Genomic DNA, 25,354 nt, shown 5'->3' with positions numbered 1-25,354 from the left:
CAACGATTACAAATATGACGGGTAAAACTCCTTTGCACAGATTCAATTTTGTTAATATCCTTTTTTAAATGGGGTGACCAAATTTGGGTACTAAACTCAAGTTTAGGGCGAACGTATGTTTTAAATAGTTTTGTCAGAATTGAAGCAGAATTAGTTTTAAAACTTTTCAATATTTGATAACATGTAGTTTTTGCAATCTTATATAAATAGTTGATATGTTCATTCCATTTCAAATCTTTGGAATTATAAATTCCTAAATCTTTAAAAACTTTAATTTCTGGTAACTTGATGTTATTGATTAAGAGGTCAGTTGGAGAAGATTCTTTTTTGTTAATGGTTAGAATTTTACATTTGCTAGGATTTAAGTTTAGTTTTCTTGTTTTTAACCATAAGTAAATATTATCTAATGATAGTTGTAATGAAGTATTTGACTGACTAAAGATTTTGGCATCATCTGCAAATAAGCTTAACTCACTTTTAATATCAATGTTTGAACAAATATCATTAATATAAATTAAAAAGAGAAGGGGACCAACTACTCCACCTTGTGGTACTCCACTGTAGATTGTTAAAGAGTCAGAAAGCGTATTATTGATGAGTACTCTTTGTGATCTATTATTTAAAAAGTTATCAAACCAATCAATTAAGCTTTCATGTAGCCCATACTGATTCAAAATTTTTAATAATCTTTTGTGTGATACTGAATCAAAGGCTTTTTGAATATCCGTATAAACTACTTTAGTAAATTCATTTTTGAGATAAGGAACTAACCAAGAATGTAAGCATGTTAACAGTTGAATGGTTGATGAGCGGTTTGGAACAAAACCAAACTGTTTGTTAGTTAATAATTTGTTATCAAAGAGGTGATTGAGAATTTTTACAGATACAATATGTTCATAAATTCTTGAAAAGCCACTTGTTAGAGATATTGGTCTGTAATTTAATGCATCGTGTATATTACCTTTCTTGTGCACAGGAATAATAAAAGATGTTTTCCATTGTTTAGGAACATCAGATAGTTCTAGAGAGCAATTAAATATTAATGAAAGTGGAAATATTATTGATTGGATAACATGCTTGATATAATAGGGTGGAATGTTTTCTGGCGTTCTTATGATTTTATCTTTTAAGTGGTTAATTGAACTTATAATGTCTTCATAGGTTATGAAAAAATTTTGCATCTTATTACAATTCTTTTGGGGTAGCTTAAAAGACTGGTAACTCTCGTCTTTTTTAAAAACTTTTTGAAAATTTATGTTGAAAAGTGTTGCTATTTCAAAATCTGAGGTTACTGTTTTGTTTTTATCATTATCATATAAGAGATGTATGGAATTATTTAACTTAAGTTTAGATTTCACGTAGCTATAAAACTTTTTTAAATTTGGGTTTTTGCAGAATTTGTTTTCATATTCAAAGTTGTATTTTTTAACAGCTAATTGATATTCTTTAGACTTGTTTTTGTATTTTATCAAAAGTGATTTATTTGTCTTACTTTTTTTGTATAGATTCGCTTTTTCTTTTAATAACTTTTTAATATGAGATGGATATTTTTTACTTTTGTTATTTTTAGAAAAAATTGGAACAAAACGTTTGATTGAGATTTGGATTGAGCTGATGAATTGATCGTAGAAATGCTGGAGATTTTCTGAATTTTTAAATAAAGAGGTCCAATTAATTTTTGACAGGAAATCATTGATGCTTTTAAAATCTGCTTTTTTATAGTCATATGAGACTTTTTTAGCAATAGGTACTACTTTATTTTCAATTTTAATTTTTAGTGAAAGCAAGTTATGGTCACAAGTGTTTGTTAATGGAAAATTAGTTGAGTGTGATATGATTCTATCTAGACCAAAATGATTGCAAATTATGAGATCAAGAATGTTACCATTCTTATGGGTTGGATTTTCAATTACTTGGGTTAAAAAATTGTCTGTACAAAAATTAAGAAAACATTCATGGGGTTTATTGAAATCTGTGCTAGGAATCCTCCAATCTATATTTGGCATATTAAAATCACCAAGAACATAAAAAGAACACTCTTAAAACCATTTTAATCATTTTGATTACATTTTGAACAGTCAGTGCGCATCTAGCAGACAGTGGAGGAAGGTAGACACAACAAAATCTTAATTTCATCTTTTTAAAAATTACATCTACACATAGGTATTCAAAATTGATGTTGCTAGTAGAGATAGAATCGTTTTTAACTTTAATAACTTTAAGCGAATTTTTGAAAAGGATAGCAACACCTCCACCCCTACTAGACCTATCACTTCGGTAAATAATATAGTTAAAAGGACAATAATTTTTTATGGACAAGGTATGTTTTGTTGTTTGTGACAATAATTTAAACGAGAAAAACATCTTTCAAAATATCAAATTTATTAATTGATTTTGTGCGTTCGAAGAGTTTAAGAAATGATATAATTGCTTTCAGTAAATCTTTGAATCAAACTTTATCCTTCAACTTTTGAGATCCTTTAGTAACAGTATGATTTGAAACAACGCACTGACATCAAAATAAATGGTTAATAATTCATTATATGTTCTTGCAGATGTAAGGAACTTGGTGGAATTGATGCAAGACGATCTTATTGAGCATGTCAGGTTTGAAAACCTGCAGGAGGATATTGTGACAGACATCAACATCGCGTTGAACGAGAACCGTGCCACCAAAAAGCTCAAGGTTTGTTGATTGGTTAAAGTTAAAAATAAGTTTAAAATCCTCAAGGTCACGAAAAATGATGACAATAAACTCTTTTATAAATACTTCTAATTCTATAGAAATTTTAATTTCTCTACAAAAGGTCTAATTCTTGTAAAACTTGTGATCTGGTGTCGTGTAAAAGCTGCAAACTAAACTTTTCTCACGCGTTCACCACATGATATGTCCATTTAAAAACTTGCATGTTAACAAAATAAGTTTAAATATTTTATCACACCAACAGAACTTGTTAGGACCACTGCTGTCTGTGCGCATAAGGAAACTGAAACCAGTTTTGTTATTGACCAGCAAAATAGTCAGATCCATATCTGAGTTCCTCGGGTTGTTGGTTAAACACGGTGTGGCCCAGAAGCAACCGAAAAACAACACCATCAACAGCTTGTCCAGGTTTGTTTGCTTGGATTAATTCAGTCTGCTAAAGTTATTCAAATAATATTAAACCTATGTGGGTTAGTTTTTCATGTATTATGAAATAACTTTTCTGAAATATTAATATTTTTGGTTGGAAAAATAAAAGGTAAAGCTCAATTTAATTAAAAAGAATCAAAGAACTAAATAAGCCTGTTATCCTTTTTAAAGATGTTAAGATGTTGGAACCATGTTGGACACTATTACAATGCAGACCTTTACAATAATTAAAATGAGACACTACAATACAGTAGTACATGTATGAATATGATAATAATTACTAGATGTGTAATCTAAATGTTCTTCAGAAACACTAGCCACGCTCTGATTTCGTGGCAATTAAATTATATTTTTTATTTTTAACACAGAAATCGCCAGGAAAATAACCAGACTCAGTTGTACGCACAATCGAGGGAAAGCAGACGGTTATCGAGGTGCCTCTGCGAAATATTATCCGATTCTATGAAATGGGATGATCTCAGTTTGGATACCCCTGAAAGATTAAGGTTTGTATAAGTATTACTTAAGTTTTATTTTTAGGTTACTCTTTCGAATCAAAAGTACTTTGTGGTATAAATGAGATTTTTTGATGTCTAGTCTAAATTAAAAACTTTAAAAAATGTTACAGCAAATTTAACAGAAAAATCAAAATTGAATATTTTTTAATAAAATTATACTAACCGCTAGTCGTAGCTTCTAGAACAAACCACAATGAAATTTAAACTTCAATTAATGTCTTAAAATTTCTAACCGCTAGTTGTCGCGTGTGAGCAACACGAGATGCAAGTCACGTACATAGAAGTTGCGTAACATTTTCATATACATTATACGCTGTGTTGGGCGGCCAACATTGAACATAAAGTTGCCGCTCTTTTCACTAATATAAAAAATTTTCACTTCATGCGTTTGAAGCTGTTTGTATTTGTGTGGGTGTTTCTTATATGAAGTTTGATGTTATATTTGATGTGAACAGTTTTTAATTATATTAATATATCTGTCATACATGTGTTGATATATTGCCTCGAACCAAGTTATTTTGTCATTTTCTGAGAATTTTTTTTTAATTTGAAAGCTTCTGGTTTTGATGTAGTTTGTCAAACTTTGCACGCTGTAAATTTTGCACATCTTTCTAAATTGTTCACATCGGATTAAACTTACATAAAAAATAGATTTATAAGTAAAAATACATTCATTAGTTTGAATTGATATGAGCTTAAAGTGAAACTTAAAAAAAAATCAAAGTTGAACAATTAAATTGCTACAATTACATGAACAAGACGACAAAACTCACTAAAAAGTTTTCTGTTTGTGATTTTAGTATAATTTAAAATTTTATGAGGAAGTGTATAGCAATTTTCTCATACAAAAAAGATATATTGTTAGTTCCTCGAATACTTCCTGTATTAATACAAGTAATATCTTATTTCCAATTATTCAATAGATAATTCAAATTCAAATGTTTTGCAATATTCTAGCAATGTAAAATGTAAAATCAGCATATTTCAGTAAGTGTGCTTATTCGCTGAAATATCAACTTAGTTAAACTGATGTAATATTTTGTAATTTTAGCAAATAAAAAACAGTTATTCATTGTGTTGTAAGTTTGAGCAATGTTTTAAATTGACAACTTGTCAAAAAAAGTAAAAATTAATTATCTGCTTTGTTAAGATACGAAATTTTGTAAATATTAAAATCTAGTTAAGAGACATACTAAGTTAAACAAATTTTAATTGAACTAGAGAAGGATAAATTGTTGTGAGAACATATTTTTGCAATGTTTTTAATAAAAAGTATACTTTTACTTATTTGTTTATAGGTCGTGTAGGTTTAAATTTTACTTATTGAACAGCATGACTGAATGTGATTACAAATCGCGTATAAGACGTCGAATGCTTGTCACAATTAATACAATTACATCAAATCGTTATAAGGGAAGTAGTTCTAATTCATTTAGTAGCCTCAACCTTTTGCAATGGGATGTTCAAAGTTATACATAACATTTTCTGCATAATATTTTGTAACTTTCTCCACACCTTTTAAAACAATTTATCGAGTCTTGACCAAATCAGAAATTTATATTTCCACCATCCGTAAAACCTCGATGAAAAGAATCCATTTTTTTGAAAAAGAAGCAAGAAAGTTCTGTGAAATGAATAAAGCGAGGCAACAGCTAGCAAGATGTTTGCTCGACAATAAAAAGATGTGGCTACGTGATAAAAATTTTACTCGTTGAAAATTTCGACTCTCTTTTCACTTAACCTCGCTTCAACTTTCAGCGAAATCTTTCGACCGTGAAATGAAGTGAATTTTCAAGCATATTCAAGCGCGCCTTTTCGTCTTTTTCATATCTTGAGAACAGCTATATCGAGTAACTGAATAAAAAAAATTTTTATGAGGGTATTTTTGCATTAGTTTAGTAATGTGAAATAGATCAAGTAGAATGTAATGAGAGCAACTAAATAGATAGCAACAAAAAGAACTTAAATTTAAAACAATAGTCTTCGAGAAATTGTTTGAGTAGCTGAATGAAATTAAGAAAATATCGAGGGATGTTTTTTTATGAGCTGAGGAATTTCAAGCATATTCCAGCGCGCTTTTTAAGCAATTTGTTTTTCAGCAGCTGAATGTGGTCTGAATTTGAGTAGTTTAATTATAAATTTATTCGGTTTAGATTTTTTTATGTTCTAGCAATGTGATTTAGAGGTCAAGTTAGATATAGAGTTGGCCTATTTTGTACATTAACAGTTTTTTGTCAAGTATTTGATCAGCTTAATTGAGGCTGAAATTGAGAAAGTATTCAGGGGTGTATTTTTTATGAGCTAAGGAATTTGCACTTGACTCTGAAGTAGTTTTTGTAAGAATAATATTTTATTGAAAATACTCTGCGCATGAATGTCAAGAGGTTTTAAAAGTTTAACAGTTTCCTAGGCCTTATAACTTATTTAGTTGTATATATATTTATATATTTAGTTGTTTCGATTTTCTTGCATTAAGTGATGAATAATTTGGCCAACAAATTAAGCTAAAATAATTTAGCAGTCTATTGTGATTAAATAATTTTTATCGTTAAAATTTAAAACTTAAAGTAAATTTACGTAAAGTAATTGTGTTTTTGTTTGTGAAAAGCAATATTATGGTAAAAGCATATTCAATTCAGTATGCTAAATGATTTATATGTTTAATGTCCATTTCTAATTTATAATTTATTAAGAAAAGTAATTAAAAAAAACCAGAACATACGTTTCATAAAGCTAAATGCTTAAACCTTTAAGTGGGCTCTGTGGAAAGTGTTTGAATTTATTCAATCACATTATTATATATATAATTTATTGGAAAAGCACGATTTATTTTATATATACATCAGCTTTTTGCTATCTCCGCACCTTTTGTATAAAACACTGGGGTGAACAACCTCTTACAAAGTTTATAAAACAAAACTAATGACGGCAAAAAGTTAACAAAACTAGGCACGCATTTCTGAGAATTCTGAATGTTTGAACAGCTTATCTAAGCCGCGCACTACAAGTTGTTCAAATATATCATTGTACGCACACACACTACTTTTTAATGCTGAAGATTATCAGCTGCCGTTGCTGTTGCCTGTCCCATTGAAACGTATAAGGTCCATACGATTACATACTTATAATGGTATACTTTACAAAAGGTAAATATGTTTGGATAATTTATTAAGTTTTAATCTTTTGTTGCCAACGCTAGTTTCTGTTGTTGAAATACTAAATCTTGACGGTTAAAACATCCCCTTACGTATTAAGCTATTGATACCTTTTTAACGTACACAATCTTTTGTTAAAGTTATATTTTATTCAATATAAAGCTTATCAAAAGATTTACCTCTCAATACACAAATCCACTTGAGCGAAATAAACAAATTCGCCCAATATCAACCAGCCATCGCGGTCACATGACCAAAAGCGATGTATTTCGCAATTTGCCAGAACATTCTGTCAATTCGTTTCGTCGCGGTTGAGCGCGCGCGCAAGTACGTGTCTCCCTGCAATGATTGCAGCAACCTGATACTAGCTGCAATGCTGCATTCGAGAACAATCGAGAGCGCACCGCCCTTTCTGCACAGCTCTCTAAGTTTGAACAACCTTCCAGTTATAAATTGCTTGAAAAGTTTCAGCAGCAGCAGATTGGAGCGAAACTCTGCGCTCGACTTTTTTTTCAAGTTTTTACCAGAAATAGCGCTCTTATCACTTTTTTTGTAATAACTTTTGGCGAGTGCGTTAATTCTAGTTGAGAGCAGCTTAATTATTTGTTGTGTGCAGCGCAAAAAGCGTTGGAACTGTTCAGATTTTGCAGCTTGATCTGGTTGTGGCGCAGCTTTTTAAATGCAGCAAATGTACGAGGTGTGAATGTGAAGGTATCACGTTTCAAAAGTTCCAATTTGCAACTTGATATGCATGTATAAATTAGAAGTGAGATTTCGGAGAGAGGTAATTGATTGTTGTGTTAAGCTCGCAGCTGCTTGCCAAAATGTGAAGTTAAGTGGCCAGCAGTAAAAGTTTTCATTTGCAGCTAGATTATGTAAGTTGTGGCATGTAATTTGGTTTTATGGTAGATTTTGTTTTGATTTATATAATTTTTATCCTTTTGAAGACTAAATTAGATTTCTTTTATTTGGAAAAGGAAAATTTACTTCGAAATTAATTAACAGTAAAGAATTGTATTCATTTTTTACATGTGAGTAGTTAAAAAATTTCTTAATAAATAAGTATGTTTATTAGTTTTTAAACTTATGAACAAATTTTTAAATGCAACAGCAGATTATTTGTATTAACAAAACTAAATATCATAAAAAGCATAACAAAATGGAGGTAAAAGAAAACAGAATTGAATTTGAAAGTGGTAAGTTAATTCGATGAAACTTTTCGCAACATCCGCTTTCGATAGCGCCACCTAGCGGATACTTTTGTTTGTGCCTTTAAAATCGAAAATCATAATTTCTAAATAAAATTTAGTGGTGCGAAAAAGATTCATATAAAGTTTAATTTAAAACACAAAAAATATATTTTGTTTAATTTGTCACCTACACACATTCTTGTAAAAAATTGAGCTAATAATTATACATTTCATTATGGATGTAACTCAATTATTTAAATCTTAAAATAACCTTTGTTAGTAACTTGTTTCGTAGTTAATTATCTTCTTTTACAGAGTCACCTTCTACATTTGCACTGTGGGATTCACATTACCACTATTATTTGATGATAAAAGTTAAATTCATTTTTAAATATTGATAATTATCACAGAGTTACCTTCTACATTTGCACTGTGGGATTCACTCTTCCATTGTTGTTTGATGATAAAAAGATGCCTTACCACCTCATGCTTCAGTACTTCCTCGGAACCAAGGCTCAACAAGCATTATTCGAGTTTGTTTCTTTGTATTTATTTGTATATAACAGTGTTTACAGCTTGAATGCAAATTAGATTGTTCACAAAGTACACGTTAAATTATTATTTGTAAATCAAACTAGTACTAGTAGTTTTAAAACTGAAAATACTTTCTTACTTGGTAATTTTGTCTTGTTGGTTTTGTTACATGTAAAACTTGCTCTATACAACTCAAGTAAGGTATAATTATATTTTATATAAGTATTTTAACTTATTTACAGTTGCTTCAAGTGGGTTTTGGAGTGCTACATTGAAAAAGAAAATGACGAGTCCCCTGAGAACAGCAGTGAAATTCCAGGTAACAAACCTGTTTTAAATAAACAAAATAAAAAATGTTAAAATATAATTAGCTTTCATAAAAATAAAAGACATAAGTTGAAATTTAAACAAATTTTTAAATTAAATTGAAAACATACTTCTCGGTTTTACTGACAACAAAATTTTTTTATTTATATATTTCAAACTAAATAAATAGTTAAAAATAAGTACTAACAAGTCTAACACCAATATTTTTTGTACCATAGAAATGTATCAAATACTACACATATTTAGAATTAAAAAAATATTGTAGCAGTACAAAAAGTTGTCAAGATAATTTCTCAAAGGCTGCGTTAAAATTTTTAATCTTTGTAAATTGGTATTAGTACCAAGTATAAAAAAAAAAAACTTAAGTATTGAAACAATCTCATCACCCCTTATTTTTTTTTGTCTCACGTAGCTGTATGCGCAGGAACTCTCAGCGACTTCCTGGATCCGTGGCTGTCATTGGTCGAGAGGCTGGTGAACCCCTCCAACGTCTTCCAATCACCGCACGTCGTTCACACCAAGAAGGCTCCCTACAACGCCCACGGAAGCACCGAGGAACCGCTGGTGATACCGTTTTCTCCTGCTAGGTTCCTCATCAAAATGCAGAAGGTGTGTTGTGTTTGGCTTTTTTATAACCAGTTAAGTGAAGATGCTGTTTCATTTAGGATAACTGTATATAACTTGTAAAGTGTTATATTTTTGTTATTAGTACATATTGTTGTGTTTGGCTTTGTTTTGATTAGGAAAATGTAAATGACTACACTTGTGTTATATGTAGGCTTGATTACATGTTAGCTTAAGTACTTTTTGTATCTAAAACCTTTTGTTAAGATGCACAAAATTTGAAATTAAGCATTTAGTGATGACTGAGATGAACAATCATTATAATTTATATAAATTTTTATCTTGAATCTTACAGCTGAAAATAAATAAACTAAAGTAAATTAGAAAAATCATCTATAACCAATTTCCTCCACACAGGATTCACTGAAAGCAATGCAGTTGTTATGGGATTCTGGTTGCTTGTCGAAACAGAGCAGCAGAATCGTCGATTCAGTTATACTGATATTGTGCCATCTCATAAAAGGTGAAAAAATAATCAAACAGAAACTCGACGAAGAAGATAAAGTGGTTTGTATACTTTAAATATTGAAAATTATAAGTAATTTAATAATGGTATATATTTTATTTTGAATGAGCTTGGCTAAAAATGATAATCTACTAGATTTGTAGCTCCCAAACTAATCCTGATCTATATTAATTTTAAAAGTATATCACAATTTGACTAGAGTCTTGAAAATTTTTTTCACCCTAGTTTATGCTGTTGAATAACGTTTTTAGAGCTCACTATATACAAAACAATATAATTTTGAAGTACACTGATATATTTTTGCTTATATTTATTTTAACCCAATTTACAGAAATGGGACTCAGCAAAGCCACCAGCAGACCTGACTACAAACGCCATCGATCAGTTACTAGCTGGCGCCAATGTCCCCATACAGCAGGTTCTCATGTCTGGCAGCAGTAGGAACCAGTGGAGGTCAGTATTTATCAGCTAATTTAGATACGCTAGATGGTTTGAAACCCTAACAGTATTAAAAAAGATAAAATAAAATGAAAATATTTTTTACAGAGCTAGAGACGGCGACAGGAGCGTGGCAGTTCCAATCTCCGGAAAGTAAGTTTATTTTAGATTATATTGTGTTATTTAATAACATGTTGAGGTTGTTTGATTAAACTATTGGCAAAGCCAAGTTTTCTGAAATGACCATAAATTCAATTAAAATAAATAATCTTCTCGAAAAAACCCTTAATAAATTATTAACTTTAAAATTATCACAAACACAAACCCCCACCTATCCCAACAGCGAAACAGCAACTTTTTTGATACTCGGTTTTAAACCATTCGGACTGACAAGAGTTACTAACTACTAAATAAAATTTGATTGTAATAACTTTTATTGGTACACAAATAAACACACACCCATACTATAATTATTAAAATATATTTATTAAACTATAATTATTTAAAATTTAAAATTATTTAGAAGTAACTAACTTTCAAACTATCACAAACACAAACCCCTACCCATCCCAACAGCGAGCCGGCAACGGAGGAAGCGGCCCGTCGCATCCGGGACATCGGGTTGGACATGAACGCGCTGATCGAGCAAGCCACAAGGGCGTCGTCATCGCAACCGTCGGGTAGCAACGTTGCTGGGGGCAGGAGGCCCAGGGTGAGGGTGAGGGGCACCTACGTCCCCCCCGCCTCGCAACAGCCCCCTCCGCCCCAGCAACCGGAACCCTCCGAAGAAAATATTCAGCAGGTTGAAGCAAAAGTTGTGAAATATTGTGACAACTTGATGTAAAAGTTTTTTTTTTTTATGTGTAGCTTGAAATTAAATTAAAATAAAAATAGACAAAATTTTCAGTAATAACACTAACAGTAAACGAGTCCTTTGAGTTTTGCATCTTTAAATAAACCTTTTTAATAATAAAGTCCTCAAGGTGGGCTCAGTGTGAATAATTTAATTTATTAAGTTAAATAAGTTAATTCTAATTATATATATATATATATATATATATATAAAATTAAGTTATTTAACTTAATAAATTAAATTTATTATATATATATATATATATATATATAGAAATAACAAACACAAAATAAACTTTTGCTTGGTACAGCTGTTTCTGCGTTTAATACGCGTCCTCAGCCAAGTTTTATTCAATGAAAAACAAACTTGTAAGTACAGCAATAAAATTATACAAAAATAGGTATTACGTAATAATATATATACATATATTTATTTATTATAAAACAAAATCTTTATCAAACAGATAATAGAGATGGGGTTCACGCGCGACCAGGTCGTGCCGGCATTGAGGAGGCACCGGAGGGTGGAGGACGCCGTGCAGCACTTGCTGAACGGAGGATCGAGCGACACGCCGGCAAGCAACAGCGAGGACCAGTACCAGGACGACCTGATGCGCGCCATACAGATGAGCATGCAGACGACGCAGCAGGAGAACAACACCGATCAGCAGGAAGGAGGTGAAGGAGGTGAGTGTGGAAAAACGATAAAATAGTTTTTTGTTTGTTTTGTTTGTTAAATGATTTTTAGTTTTTATTTTTAATGTGGCGCGAATCACAACACTTAGTTTGTTTATTAAGTTTGTTTAGTTTTAAATCGATAATAAATATACTTTTCTTTAGTTGTTGAGTTGAAACTTGAGTTTAGTTCAATTATTAGATAATTAATCCTAACGTTTTAACTCAATAAATTGCTAGTTTTAACAAAACTAAGCATGTAAAGGTTTGTCTTCTCATGAGTTGCTAATTTTTTTATCTACTTATTAAGAAAATTTACCGGCAGCGGCGCCCGTGGCAGAGGCCGGAGGCGAGGAACCGCCTCAGGTGGAAGCGCCCGCCTCCGAGGAAGGAGAAAGTTCTCCCTACCAGGAGGGAGAAAGTCCTCCTCAGGATCAGGAAGGAGAAACTCCTCCCCAGGACCAGGAGTTTTCAACTCCCCCGCAAGCGATGGTTCCTCCGCCAGACCTACCGGATGCCGAACGTTGGTTTTGATGAAATTTTTATTTAAATATTTTGTTGTTGTTTTGATATTGTCTGCATTAGTATATTGTAAGTTGTTCCAACAAGTTGTGTTGTTCCAATTGTTTATTGTAAGGGGGTCAAATTATTTAGTAAAATTTTTAGTGTAATTATCTCATGTCCTCGAAAAACTTAAAACGCTTCAAGTATTTCGACTGGGTTTTTATTGGACTAAAGTTTACTTTTAGCATATTTTTAAAACCTGTTTGCCTTTTTTTTTTCGGGATACAGACTCAGAAATTAACTTATACTATTCTTAATAAAATATTATGCCATATTAATGATGCTAATAAACAAACAGCTGAAGACGACGGTCGAATGATCGATCCGGCAGCGATCGTGTTCGATCAAGAGGACAATCTGGATTACGCCGAATACGAAATGTTTGATGATCAAGATCAGTACCCTCTTATGATGGTAAATTTGTTAATAATTATATTATAATCAAGTTTGTATTTTATATGAACCTTGTCAAGTTAGGGTAGTTTTGAAATTATAAATTACAAGCGCATGTAAACTATTCTGTTATTTTTTTTTTTTAATTTGATTTATTTATTTTTGTTTTTGTTATTTAGTTGTAAAAGTGTAAATTACAAGCGCATGGAAATTGCGCTTTTTTCTTTATTTTGTTAATTTAATCGATTCTATTTTTGTTTTTATTATTTTATTTTGATTATTTTGTTTTTATTAATAGAGTGAAACATCACAAAGAGGTGAAACTTCTTCAGTGAGTTTTTTTTTTGGTTTTCCTTTACTTTTTGTTATTATTTTAATCATTTTATTTATATTTTATGGAAAATTGCAGTAAATTTAAGACAACCTTAAATATTAGTTTTTATTTTGTATTTTTTCAATTAAAAATTTTTTCATATTGTTAGATTTTTTGAACAAAATATTAAGGTATTTTGATTTATTAAAATTGATTATATTTTACAGGAACAAGCAAGATGTGATCAAGATCGAAAAGAGAAAGACGAAGCTGAATCCAAACTGCTCAATCAGGTTTGTTGAAATGTGTATTTAAATAAATACTTTAATTGTAAATATTTGTTTTTCTAACTATAATATGTTTTACGTTGATGCAATTAACTATCAGAAGAAATTACAACTTTAAAATTTAAATTGAGTTTAAAATTCTATTAACTTATCAAGGTCTGGTATGCAGAGTAAATAATAAGTATATGTTGGTTAACCAAAATAAAAATCGGCATTTTATGTAACCAATGTAACAAGTTTATTTAAAAATATAACTTGGAATATTTGTTCAGGATTCTGAAAAGATGATGAATGATGATGAGATAGAAAAATTCGCAATTGTCATGATCGATAAATTAATGCAATTTATTAATCACAAACAAGAAACTGTTTACAGGTTTTTATAATTATTTTGTTTATTTAATAATTGTTGAATTCGATAAATTAATGCAATTTTTTAATCACAAACAAGAAACTGTTTACAGATTTTTATGATTTTATTAATTGTTTATTAATTGTTATAATCGATAAATTAATGCAGTTTATTATTTTTCATTCGAAAATAGATAAAACAACATAAGAATAATTAAAATTAGCTTCGACATCATTAAGTTAATGCATATAGTGTTATTAATGTGTTAACTTGGGAAAATTGTAAAATAGTAGCTTAAACATTACTAGTGTTTTTCTTATATTATTATATTTATTTGTTTACACAAATAAAGTAAATAGTTTAAAACCAAAACTAACAAAAAATATTTTGAACTGAGCAAATATCTGTAATATAAATTTTATAAAACTGAGGCGGTATTGAACGTTGCATAACACAATTTTTATAATTAGAAAATCGATATTTAAGACGTCTCGTTTCTAATTATAAATTCTGCGTGTAATTGTATAAGAAGTTATAAATAAACTGTCTCAAATCATGTGTGTTTATGTAATAACAATTTTGTACTTTTTTGATTTTACACGTTCAATGAAATTTTTCAAAAAAAAAGTTAATTTTTTTTTATCTATTAACTTGCACTTTTTAGTAATTCTTGATTTTCAAATTCGCCGTAAAATAGTTGTAATAAATGTTACTCAAGCATACAATGCATTAAGAAGCTATACACTAAAGTCTATTTTTTCCAGGATTTGTGACATGATAGTTGTCCTCATGAAAAGATTAAATAAATAAAATTATTATTAATTATTTTTTCTAGGATATGCGACATGATAGTTGTTCTCATGAAAAGAGTAAATGAATATAATAATATTAATTATTTTTTTTTCCAGGATATGCGATATGATAGTTGTCCTCATTAAAAGATTAAATAAATAAAATTATTATAATTGTTATTAATTTTTTTTCTAGGATTTGTGATATGATAGTTGTCCTCATGAAAAGAGTCAGTGGTACTTGGTCGCAAAAAGTTATTGGAAACATTGTTGCCGATGTAAGTTTTGTTATAAAATTGTAAATATAGTTGAACTAAAAAATCATCTGAAATAGTAAAGGTTTGGTTAAACGTGTTTACAAGTTAAAACTAAGGTAAGTAGACTGATTAAATAAATTGTTACTAACTTTTTCTACTTGTTGTAAATAAATTTTGTAACTTGTCTCAAGTATTAGATGTTTCTAAAAATTGAAAGTTATTTAATTTCTCGACCCGATAGTACGAGTCATTCACATTCCTATCTAAAACCTAAAGTAAAATCCAATATTTGCTTCATTTTAGATCGACGAATCAGCCAGTACCCTCTACAGTCTACACTGACTACAAAAAATATAAATAATATAAAATATACCTATACAAACAAAAAAATTTACAGATCGATCATTCGGCAGCTACACTACACACCGACTACAGAACATACAAACATACAGATAATATTAACTTAAACAAATTTACAGATCGATCATTCAGCATCAACCCTCCACACCGACTACAGAACGTACAACGCTACGATGATGCATCCGAATCAGGGCGCCCAGATGTGGATTGACGACGACAACAGACACCAGTTCTTCGCCACTAAATTGCTACTGTTCTGCCTACTTTTTGAGGTAGGAATTTATAATAAAGTATATAAAATACTTAAATGAGTTCTTCGCCACTAAATTGCTACTGTTCTGCCTACTTTTCGAAGTAAGAATTTATAATAAATTATATTAAATACTTAAATGAGTTCTTCGCCACTAAACTGCTACTGTTCTGTCTACTTTTCGAAGTAAGAATTTATAATAAATTATATTAAATACTTTAATGAGTTCTTCGCAACTAAATTGCTACTGTTCTGTCTACTTTTCGAAGTAATAAATTTGTGTAACGAAATAGTTTATATTCGGATAGAATGTTGCACAAATAAATTAGTGTTTGTATAAGTTCTCTGCTTGTATTTTGAAAGAAAAAAAAAGTGTAATATACTTGAATAAATAACGTCAATTTTAGCAATTTTCTTCACAAGTCCTTACACAAGTTTAAATTTTAACAAACTGCGATTTTTTGTCTGTTGCCTATAAGATTTGCGTATAACTAAAACCAATAATTTAAATTTCTTTGTGTTAACATCTAGTCATCAGTTTTACATATGAAGAAATGGTTTCACATGAAAAACCTAATTTGTGGTTTTAGTAATGATTTTGTAATATGCGTGTATTATTTATCTCAATTAAATTTAATCATAAGTATACGTCATTATTTAACTTAATCAACTATAGTTTTATTTGTTATTTGCATATACTATAATTTCACAGGAACAAAAATATAACAAACTTAATATTCACAGGAACAAAAATATAACGAACTATAATTTCACAGGAACAAAAAGAACTGTGCGCGAAAGTGGTTTCACAGAAGGGACTCATTGTGACCTGCATTAAGTTGTTGGGTCAAGCAGCGGAGTTTGTTGAAGAGTACCCCACTTCGTTGGATAAAATCACGCCAAAGTTTGTGTTTATATTTGAATTTATAAAAGATAGCAGTCGCAATAGGCTTGGTAAATTCTATATTTGAATTTAAAATCACACCAAAGTTTGTAATACAGATTCCCATGTATAAATAATTAAGACTTTATAGTTTATTTAGAGCGGTAATTCCCTTTTTGTTGATATCTTCCCCCTTTTGAAAACCTTGAATAAAAGCATGAAATATTTAAATTATGACAATGTTTAAAAAAAGTATCTGATTAGTTGATTATTTATCATACCTAATACTATATTCAGTTTTGTTAAAAAGTTTACTTCTAAGCCTATTTATGTCTAATAGGATTATAGGCAACATGACTCAAAAAAGTCAAAGTATTTACAATAAAAACCTCTAATCCTAAAAAAATACAATGAACACAATAGGAATAACATGATATTCATGTATGAAAAAAAAAGTTTTATTGACACTTCTCTAATAGGATTACACGACAACATTATACAAACAATCCAAAATATTTTAATAATCTAGACATATATTTGTTGAAAAGAACGTCTAATCCTAAAAAAACATTGAAAATTTAAAAAGAATTCAAGAGTTAAATGTTATTCATGTATTAAAAAAATATTAATGTCATTTGTGAAAGTATATTAGCCGTTAAATCTTTGAAGTATTTTTTTTTCTTTGAGGGTTTCATGCCATTTAAAAGTATAAAGGGTGGGAAACCTAAAACAAACAAATAAAATTTTTGGTGGCAACTTGCCAACAAATCAGAATTAATTCCATTATAAAATAAACATTAATGCCCAAATAAAACGTACAGGCGCCTTATGTATCCACAACGACTGCGGATTACAAAGTTTACTGCCAAAAAGCGTAAACTAACGTAATTCAATACACGAGCTACCTTTATTACGTCATAGTATCGCCTATTGATGTGCGAAAGCGGCACGCTTTGAAATGAAAAAGTTTTGCTGCGTCAAGTTTCTTTATAGCGATTTTTTTTTTGCGAGAAACATTATATGTAAAATTGCAAAAAAAAAATTCAAGCCTCGTTTAATTCGAGCAATGCGCGTGAAACCGAATAAAAGCAATAAAAGTTTTTATTAAAAATGCGCATAATGTTCCTTTGTGCGACAAAAGGCAAGGCGTCAAGTTTTAACAAATTAAAAAGAGTAAAGTTTCAAATTATCCGAGCTAGGTGTAAAAAAAACCTTAATTTTCTTCGAATTACAAATGTGAAACATTGAATTCTTTCAAGTTGCCTGAAAAAATATAAATTTAACTGTTTTGTGAACAATAAGTTAAAAAAAAAATATTCTGGCTTGAAGTTCTAAATATCAATTTTCTCCTAAAATGCAAGCAAAATACACAAAATCTTAAAATATCAAATTTTCTCCAAGTTGCCAGTAAAATCGCTTTTTTCCACGTGAACGCGTCATCATCTTCGCAGAGGTTTCCTGTATTACAAGCTCTCGTTGAAAAATTAATGACTTTGTACAAAGTTTCATCCGTGCTTTGATGTCTAAACTAATTTAAAACTTACATCGATTTAAAAGGGCTTCGTTTGATCTTTATATAGCATTTTAAAAATTTATATGTCATTGCGCTAATCAAAGGATCTTTCGACGCATCTATTTTTCGAAAGTTTTATTGAGAACTTTTAAGTAAAGAAACTTTAAGTAAGAACTTTTTAAGTCTTATAGCAATGGATGAACTTCTTGAGTAAAGTTTATATTTTACGCGTATTTTTTGGTAAAAACTAAGTTTTGTTACTATTTTATTCGGTATAGTTTTAGTTTTGTGAAAAGTTTTTAAATATGGCGATTTGATAATTTTGGAAAATTTGTTTGAAAATAAACCGGACGTACTCCAGTGCATATATTGATCAAATTAAAACAAATATCCACTTCAATAATTTACGATATCTTTTATTTATAGTTTGCTGTACATTGGATAAAACTAGTAAAATAATTCGTTATATTTATTGATTTACTCGTTTATATTTATAAAAGGCATTTTTTTAATCAGTAGTTCGGTTTTATGCTTCCGTTCTATCAAATACTTAAATTTAATTCTCAATAATTTTCATCTCGATTACTCCTGCTGAAAGTATTACAATTTTTAATTTTAGTAACACAACTATGTAAATAATAAAAGAGTTCAACAACCAAACAACCTTCTACCTCGCTAACGTTTCCATTCAAGTCTCACAATATGTTTCCCAACAAGTTTATAGTCAAGCAAAATATGACTACACATGTTTTAGTTGATCCTATTAACTGAGCAGACTTTTTAACAAAAACTATCATTTTAAACATACGTAACATCCGAGTGAACCCTCCAAGCAGTCGTGCTGTTGATTGACCCCTACATTCCAACCTTGTAATGTACATACCGGTAGTTGAATATTAGTTTATTAAAAATATAATAAATAATTTCCACAGTTGGGTATTAATAAACCTACCTGAAAAAATTAATAGAAATAAATAAACTGTTCAAAATATAAATTTGAGCGTTTGCTAATAAAGATCCTAGCGATGCAAGTTCACTGGAATATGTAACAATAGCAATTCCAAACAGTATTCTTTTTGTTATACTAACACATGTTTCTGTGTTAACACACTTTAACGGAGCTCTTTAAAAAAGTAAAAACTGCAAGGAAAGAGTAGAAGCTTAATCAGGTGTATATATGAAATAAATAAATATATTATTCAAACTAAACAATCAACAGTTGGGTCTCACGCGTGTTGCTCCTTATAAACATGCAAACATCCACTTAATTATAATATTCCAACACATAATTGAAACTAAAAATAATTCAATACATTAATTAAGCACGCCTTTAAATGCTATATAAATAAATTATTTTTACAATTCCCTTTTTTCAGTTGGGTATCCCGCGTAATATAAAACATGCAAATAAAATACTCATATAAACACCCACCTGTGAATAGATTCAAACTTAAATATATTTGCTAAACAGTTGGGTCTCACGAGTGATGCTGCTGATCGACCTTCACATGCGAACCTGCACGTCGATGCAGCGCCACCACGCGATCAACCAGCAGATGTTTAAGAAGCAGTGGATGTGGTTCGACGAGCGGACGGGCAAGTGGTACCAGTACTCCGTGCAGAACATGAAGACCATAGAGGACGCGTACAAGGAGGGAGAGTCTAGTGTGAGGTTGGTTGTGGTTCAACAACCTAGATTATTAATTACAGGGTTGCCACTTTACCTAACACCTGGAAAAACCTTAAAAAACCTGGAATTCGGAAAATTTTGAAAAAAAAAACCTGAAAAAACCTGGAATTTGGTAAATTTTCACATGTTCAGTAGTACAATTTTGAATTGACTCAAAAAATCTATCATATCTCGTACAAGGAGGGAGAGTCCAGTGTGAGGTTGGTAGCGGTTTAATTTAATGTTGACTTCAGCTGTTGATAAAATGGATACGACTGAATTTAGATTCAGTAATAATTTTTGGTCAATTATAAAAAAGTACAGGTTGTTAGTAAAGCTATGTTTTTATGGGTAAGTGGGTTTTTCGAAACGAAAGTATAGAGGTTGAGATTTACCAGTTAAATTATTTATCGCTCAAAACCTCAAAGCTGCTAATAACTTCGTTTATTTAAAAAAATTTAAGTACTTTAATAAAAAGAGTTAATATTAAAAAAACTTGAAATTTAATAAATTGAGTGTAGATTCATTTGAAAATACCGAGTAAGGTTGGTAAAAAAACAGACTGTTTATGTGGTTGAAATAAATTAGTAGTTACAAAAAGCAACTTGATTGTAACAAAATCTACAGCTATAGATAAAATCCTTTTAAAGTGCAAGTTTTCATGTTCAGACAAAACAAGATCAAATACATTTAAACAAAATCAAAACAGCTAATTGCTCAACTTGAAACACTGAAACACTTTATAACATTCGATGTTTGCCAAAACGCATGCGAGAGACACGCGCGCCTAATTGTTGTGTAAACAACCATCCTACATTATAAATCAATTGGTTTGTATATCAATTAAATGTATTTCTCAGAATTGCTGCAGTCAGTCTATGAGTATCTCCATTGTGTTTCTGTTTGAGGATTTGGCTTATATTTTCATGAGGTTTGCTTGATTTTTTATTTGTAAGAAGCATACGTGAGAAAAACGACTGCATTTCTCACACAGATAACATCAGAAAGAAAATGTAGGTACGTGTTGTGTGAGATATGAAAAAGTTAGAGGTTTTTCAAATTGTTGTAAACTGCGGTTTTCGTACATCAAATTTCATGCTTCAAACAAATTTCATTTGAAATTCACCAGAGGTTAAAGCAAAATGCGCGTTTTATTCGTTTTACCAGAAATCCAAACTAAATTTTGCTTCTCATTCGTTTTAAGCAAACAAATTCGAGCCAAATTGTGAAAAAGTCAAACATCATATTTACAGTAAAAAGCATTCCCGTAAAATTTCCACTTTTGAGCTCACATACAGCCGGCCTTATGCACTGCTAAAGAGTGGGATATCGTTTCTTTATTACACCACCTCTCGCCACTGTGAGGCGCTGAAGAGCTTGCAACCGCTGTGACGCAACAGACGGTTTGTTCGTGATGATATTTGCCCGTTGTTTTGTAATTGACGAAATTAAACGCGAACTTTTTGAATTTGCTTTACAAATTTGCTGCCAATTCTGATTTGTAGTTTGAAATGCGAAAGCGGTTTGTCGGATCAAAAATCCTTTTTTTCGAGTTGGATTCTCTTGTTAAGTGAAGCAAAATAATTGTTTATTTTGGTTTCGCAAACTTTGCTAATTAACAGCAACTAAATCTGTGATAATTGAATCGATTAAACGCATAAAGTTGACTAAATTAATCAATTTTTTGATGATTAAAGCCTGTCTAGTGTAATACTATTTCTATGGAGTATTTTGGAAATAAAATACAAATTGTTCTTATTTTCTTAATCTTAGCTAATTAACACTTGCTTAATTGTAATTTTTTAATGGCTTAAACAGGTTAAGTTTGTTAAACAAATCAATTAATTGGTTAACCTGGAATAGCAGTTTACACTTACTGTCGTGAAACTGTATTACATAATACACACTTTTGTAGAGGTTGTAGCGTTTACCGATTACTTTTCAACTCTTTTGATACAAATGAATAAATATTATTTCTGTCTAATGCGTTTCAAATCGGTGTTTATATTTAATAAGTCATGTTCACCGTACTAGTAGACTTTATGGTGAACAGATTAGAACAAGAAAAGCAACTCGCATCCAATTATAAATTACCAGAGTTTAATGTATTACATAATGCACAATTTTGTAGAGGTTGTTTACTGATTACTTTTCAACTCTTTTAATACAAATGAAAATTTTATTTCAATCTAATGTGTTTCACATCGGTGTTTATATTTTTAAGTCATGTTAACTACACCAGTAGCCTTTATTGTGAACAAAAAATCAACTCACATCAAGTTATAAATAACAATAATTTAATGTATTACATAATACTTAATCTTGAAAATATAAAACATTTATTGATTTTTTTGATTCTTAAAAAATGCGATTAACTAAATTTAATTTCATCAAATCTATATTTATACATTTCACAAATCATGTATACTAGTACATACTAAGAAGGCTTCACACCCATGAAATTTCAATTACTAATAACCAGAGTTATAAATTTATTGATCAAAGTTCAAAAGTTGTCTTAATTGAAATCGAAGTTGAATTCCAGCAAGTTACTCAAGTTCAACGAACTCAAGTTAGAAATAATCCGAAGTTGAATTGAGTAGAAGTATAGAGAACTTTAAAGAGTAGGTGCTACCAAGCAGCCATATTGAAAAGTTGCTTAACAAGATTAACTCAGTTCGTTGAACTTTGTAAAGAGTTTTAAAACAAACTTTGTTAAGTAACAATACTATGTGGTTACTTGACAAAAGTACTAAGATAATATTGGAATTAAAACGCATAATGGAAGCAAGTCACCAAGTATTAACCCAGAGAAAACACGAAGTAGAAATAGTAAGAATATAAAGACGTTACTTAACCAAATCTTGATGCCGAGAAAGTTTGACTCTTGACCTGAATACTTTAATATGAAAATATTTTCCTTACATAACCATCCTTAACCTTTGCACACGAAATTAGCTTCGGTTCTGACTTTTACATCCTGCTATGTATCATGTTACAACTTATATGTAAGATGTATTGGTCTTAATTTCTATTTTAAAACTCAAGTCTTTTTTTCAAATAAATTTACATCAGTTTATCAGGTACTTTGTACTGATATTTTTCCACTTTGAATAGAATAAAATGTACTTTTTGCTATATGTCATGAAACAACCGGTATTTAAGATGTATTAGTTTTTATTTCTAATTTAAACCAAGTCTTATTCTTTCATGATATATTTACATCAGATCAACAGGTACTTAATATCGGTGGTCGATTTCCACTAATGCTTTGTTAAAATGCAGAACAAAAACTTAATCTTTTAAATACCAAACTCGTACAAACCATTTTTTTGTTCATCATACCCAGCTCTTAACTTCGTATTGAATTTTTTTAACTATTGTTTATTTTACGTTCAATACAGAGAGGAGCACTTACCAGGATTTGAAAACCCGCTAATCCAGGTAACTGTTTGCTATTGAATAGGAAAAAAAATATTTGGACATTTTCAAACAATTAAAAACTTTCTCCACATTTATAAACACATTACAAACTTGTACAAACACAATTGTGTTTTTTGTTCGCATGTAGCTGTACTAACAAAATTTATACATACGTGGCTTTCGCAATGTATTTTTCAAATTCGAGCGCGCAATACCAGCTGAACTTGGTAACGAGATACCTTTCGCAAGCAGCTGTAACATTTCGTGATTGCAACCATCTAAATTTTTTATTTAAGAGTTTTAACAACGCGCTTTGTAATGCGGTCTTTATGCAATCAACGCGTGCGAGTCGTGTTTGTTCAAACATCAAAAGAGCTCTCAAGTACAAAGTTGTTTTACCAGTTGAAATTAAACTTCAATTAAATATTAAATACGACTACATTTATATCAACATGTAAATAAACAATCACCAATGGCGCCTCGGTTTCAAATGAAATTCTCCAATTTTGTTTTCTTTTCAACTTTGGGTGGGCGCCTTGATATTTATTTATTTTACATTAAACCTCGCAAATACGTAATTTCAAAACAAATCTTCAAAAAACTGTTTTTGGATGTAGAGTTAACAATGTGGTTGAAAATATTTTTTGTGTATTTCTTTAATTGTGAATGAGAAATTATGTAAAAAAGAGTATTTGAAATATTTTTTGAAAATCAGAAATAGTTTAAATTCAAAATATTGAAATTGTTTTTCAATTCTTGACAAAAAACAAAAATTCTTTCAACAACAATGACAGCATTTAGCAGACCACGACAATTTAAAATAAATTAAAGTAACACGAGTTTTATGTTGTCTTGTGATTCCTCAACAATGTGAAGTATGAAAAACAAATTAAAGAGTTCAACTTTTAACCACTTTCACATAACAAACTTGAATGACTTTAAATTTTGTGTCGCAATCTCCATGTGAGGTAGCTGGCTAATTCCAAGTCTTAAAACAAATTAATTATACAAAACTTAAGATTTTGTTCACCAAGCTTTTTTAAAATTTTAAGTATTTTTTCGTGGATTATCGTTTTTTCTTCTACAAAAAATCAGTCCAATTAAAGTTTGAAGTCAGATATCGAAATTCAAATATATTTTCGAGTTTTTGTTATTGGAAAACATAAACTTGTTTAGTTATTTACATAGATATAAAATCATTTAGGTTGTCTTTGTACACATTAACCTGAGAATTTTTTCTAACACGTTCCGATCTAATAAACTTGAGAAATTTATTTGTTTAATTTCTTAAAAACAGGTTCACAGCGGGTAGAAGGAGGTACAAGGTTGACTTCCACCAAATGCTGCAGTTCAACGAAGAATCAGGCAACAAGCGACCTATTATGACGTCATACGCCAAAAAACCAGTGAAGAAGTCCAAAAAAGATGCCGATAGCAAAAAGGTACGTACATTGACTGATTTGTAACTAAACTTTCAGAAATTCAAAAGCTTACATTTAACATTTTGAAATTACATTGAGTAACTGTTTTATTAAATTTTTGCAAAACAAAAAAAAAATCAGATAAATTTTAAATATAAGCTTTTAGTATGTTTGTTAATGTAATATTGATAACTTCTAAATATTTCCAGATCAATCTAACTGACTACCAGTTGATAAGCCAGGAAGATTCAAGCGCCTTGGTGAGGTATTGCGTTTCATTCATTAAAAACCCCCTACACAGTGATGCCATCCACGCCTCCATGAGATTACTGCTCAGGTATATATATATTGACCATGTAATTATAAATAAAGTAGAAAAAGTTGTAAAAAAGAATTAGAAAAAAAAAATTATATCAACCATATACTACCAAAATAATTAACTTAATTTGTGTTGTAACTAATTTTTAAAAGAGATTTGCGTTCTAATACTTTTATTTTATGTTTAAAATATTTTGGCTACTTTAAAAGAAATAAAAATACATCAGAGGTCTTTTACATATCAAAATACTAATAATATTACAAACAGGTTGACGCGATTCTGTGACGAGGGAGGTGTCGGCAGAGCTTGGACTTTCGCACAATTGGACGGAGTGAAGCACATATTGCAGTTGAAGAAGAGACACGGGTTCCAAGGATTCGAATCTCTGGCCACACTGCTTATCAGGAGGGTTTTTGAAGACAAGAAGACCGTCAAGTACGCCATGAATAAGGTATGTGTTTCACTTGTCGTTTTGAAAAGTTTTGTTTAAATTAAACCAATTTATAATGATTTTATTTAACTAAGTTTTTGATAAACTGGTTGTCCAAAATGCTGTTAGATTTAATGCAAACGTTGTATAAACTAAAAATATAAATTCTAATTCATGCAAGTGTACAACAAAAATACCCGAAATCACTTTCAGACAA

General features: G+C 30.1%; 1 protein-coding gene across 8 annotated transcripts in view; it reads left to right on the top strand.

Annotated features, from left to right (window-relative positions):
- LOC145833860 (E3 ubiquitin-protein ligase HUWE1-like) overlaps window positions 1–25,354 on the top strand; it is a 90,003-nt gene that overhangs the window by 25,693 nt on the left and 38,956 nt on the right. For 7 of the 8 annotated variants that reach the window (XM_082941099.1, XM_082941115.1, XM_082941107.1 and 4 more), the window contains exons 25-47: window positions 2,556–2,686; window positions 2,949–3,112; window positions 3,502–3,639; window positions 8,407–8,529; window positions 8,773–8,849; window positions 9,282–9,466; window positions 9,839–9,988; window positions 10,279–10,400; window positions 10,494–10,538; window positions 10,962–11,187; window positions 11,702–11,924; window positions 12,238–12,435; window positions 12,775–12,890; window positions 13,168–13,200; window positions 13,410–13,475; window positions 13,742–13,845; window positions 14,809–14,890; window positions 15,349–15,501; window positions 16,256–16,383; window positions 19,347–19,547; window positions 24,265–24,409; window positions 24,598–24,725; window positions 24,975–25,158. In XM_082941099.1, coding sequence (XP_082797225.1) covers window positions 2,556–2,686; window positions 2,949–3,112; window positions 3,502–3,639; window positions 8,407–8,529; window positions 8,773–8,849; window positions 9,282–9,466; window positions 9,839–9,988; window positions 10,279–10,400; window positions 10,494–10,538; window positions 10,962–11,187; window positions 11,702–11,924; window positions 12,238–12,435; window positions 12,775–12,890; window positions 13,168–13,200; window positions 13,410–13,475; window positions 13,742–13,845; window positions 14,809–14,890; window positions 15,349–15,501; window positions 16,256–16,383; window positions 19,347–19,547; window positions 24,265–24,409; window positions 24,598–24,725; window positions 24,975–25,158 — 3,122 coding nt within the window. The remainder of the gene's footprint in view (window positions 1–2,555; window positions 2,687–2,948; window positions 3,113–3,501; window positions 3,640–8,406; window positions 8,530–8,772; window positions 8,850–9,281; window positions 9,467–9,838; window positions 9,989–10,278; window positions 10,401–10,493; window positions 10,539–10,961; window positions 11,188–11,701; window positions 11,925–12,237; window positions 12,436–12,774; window positions 12,891–13,167; window positions 13,201–13,409; window positions 13,476–13,741; window positions 13,846–14,808; window positions 14,891–15,348; window positions 15,502–16,255; window positions 16,384–19,346; window positions 19,548–24,264; window positions 24,410–24,597; window positions 24,726–24,974; window positions 25,159–25,354) is intronic. The other variant, XM_082941141.1, reaches the window with a different exon arrangement.

The sequence above is a fragment of the Thalia democratica genome, chromosome 1, assembly GCF_965202585.1.
Source record: "Thalia democratica chromosome 1, ktThaDemo2.hap1.1, whole genome shotgun sequence".
NCBI lineage: Eukaryota > Metazoa > Chordata > Thaliacea > Salpida > Salpidae > Thalia > Thalia democratica.
The sequence above is the reverse complement of the archived record's forward strand: the minus strand, read 5'-3'. Positions and strand labels throughout refer to the sequence as shown.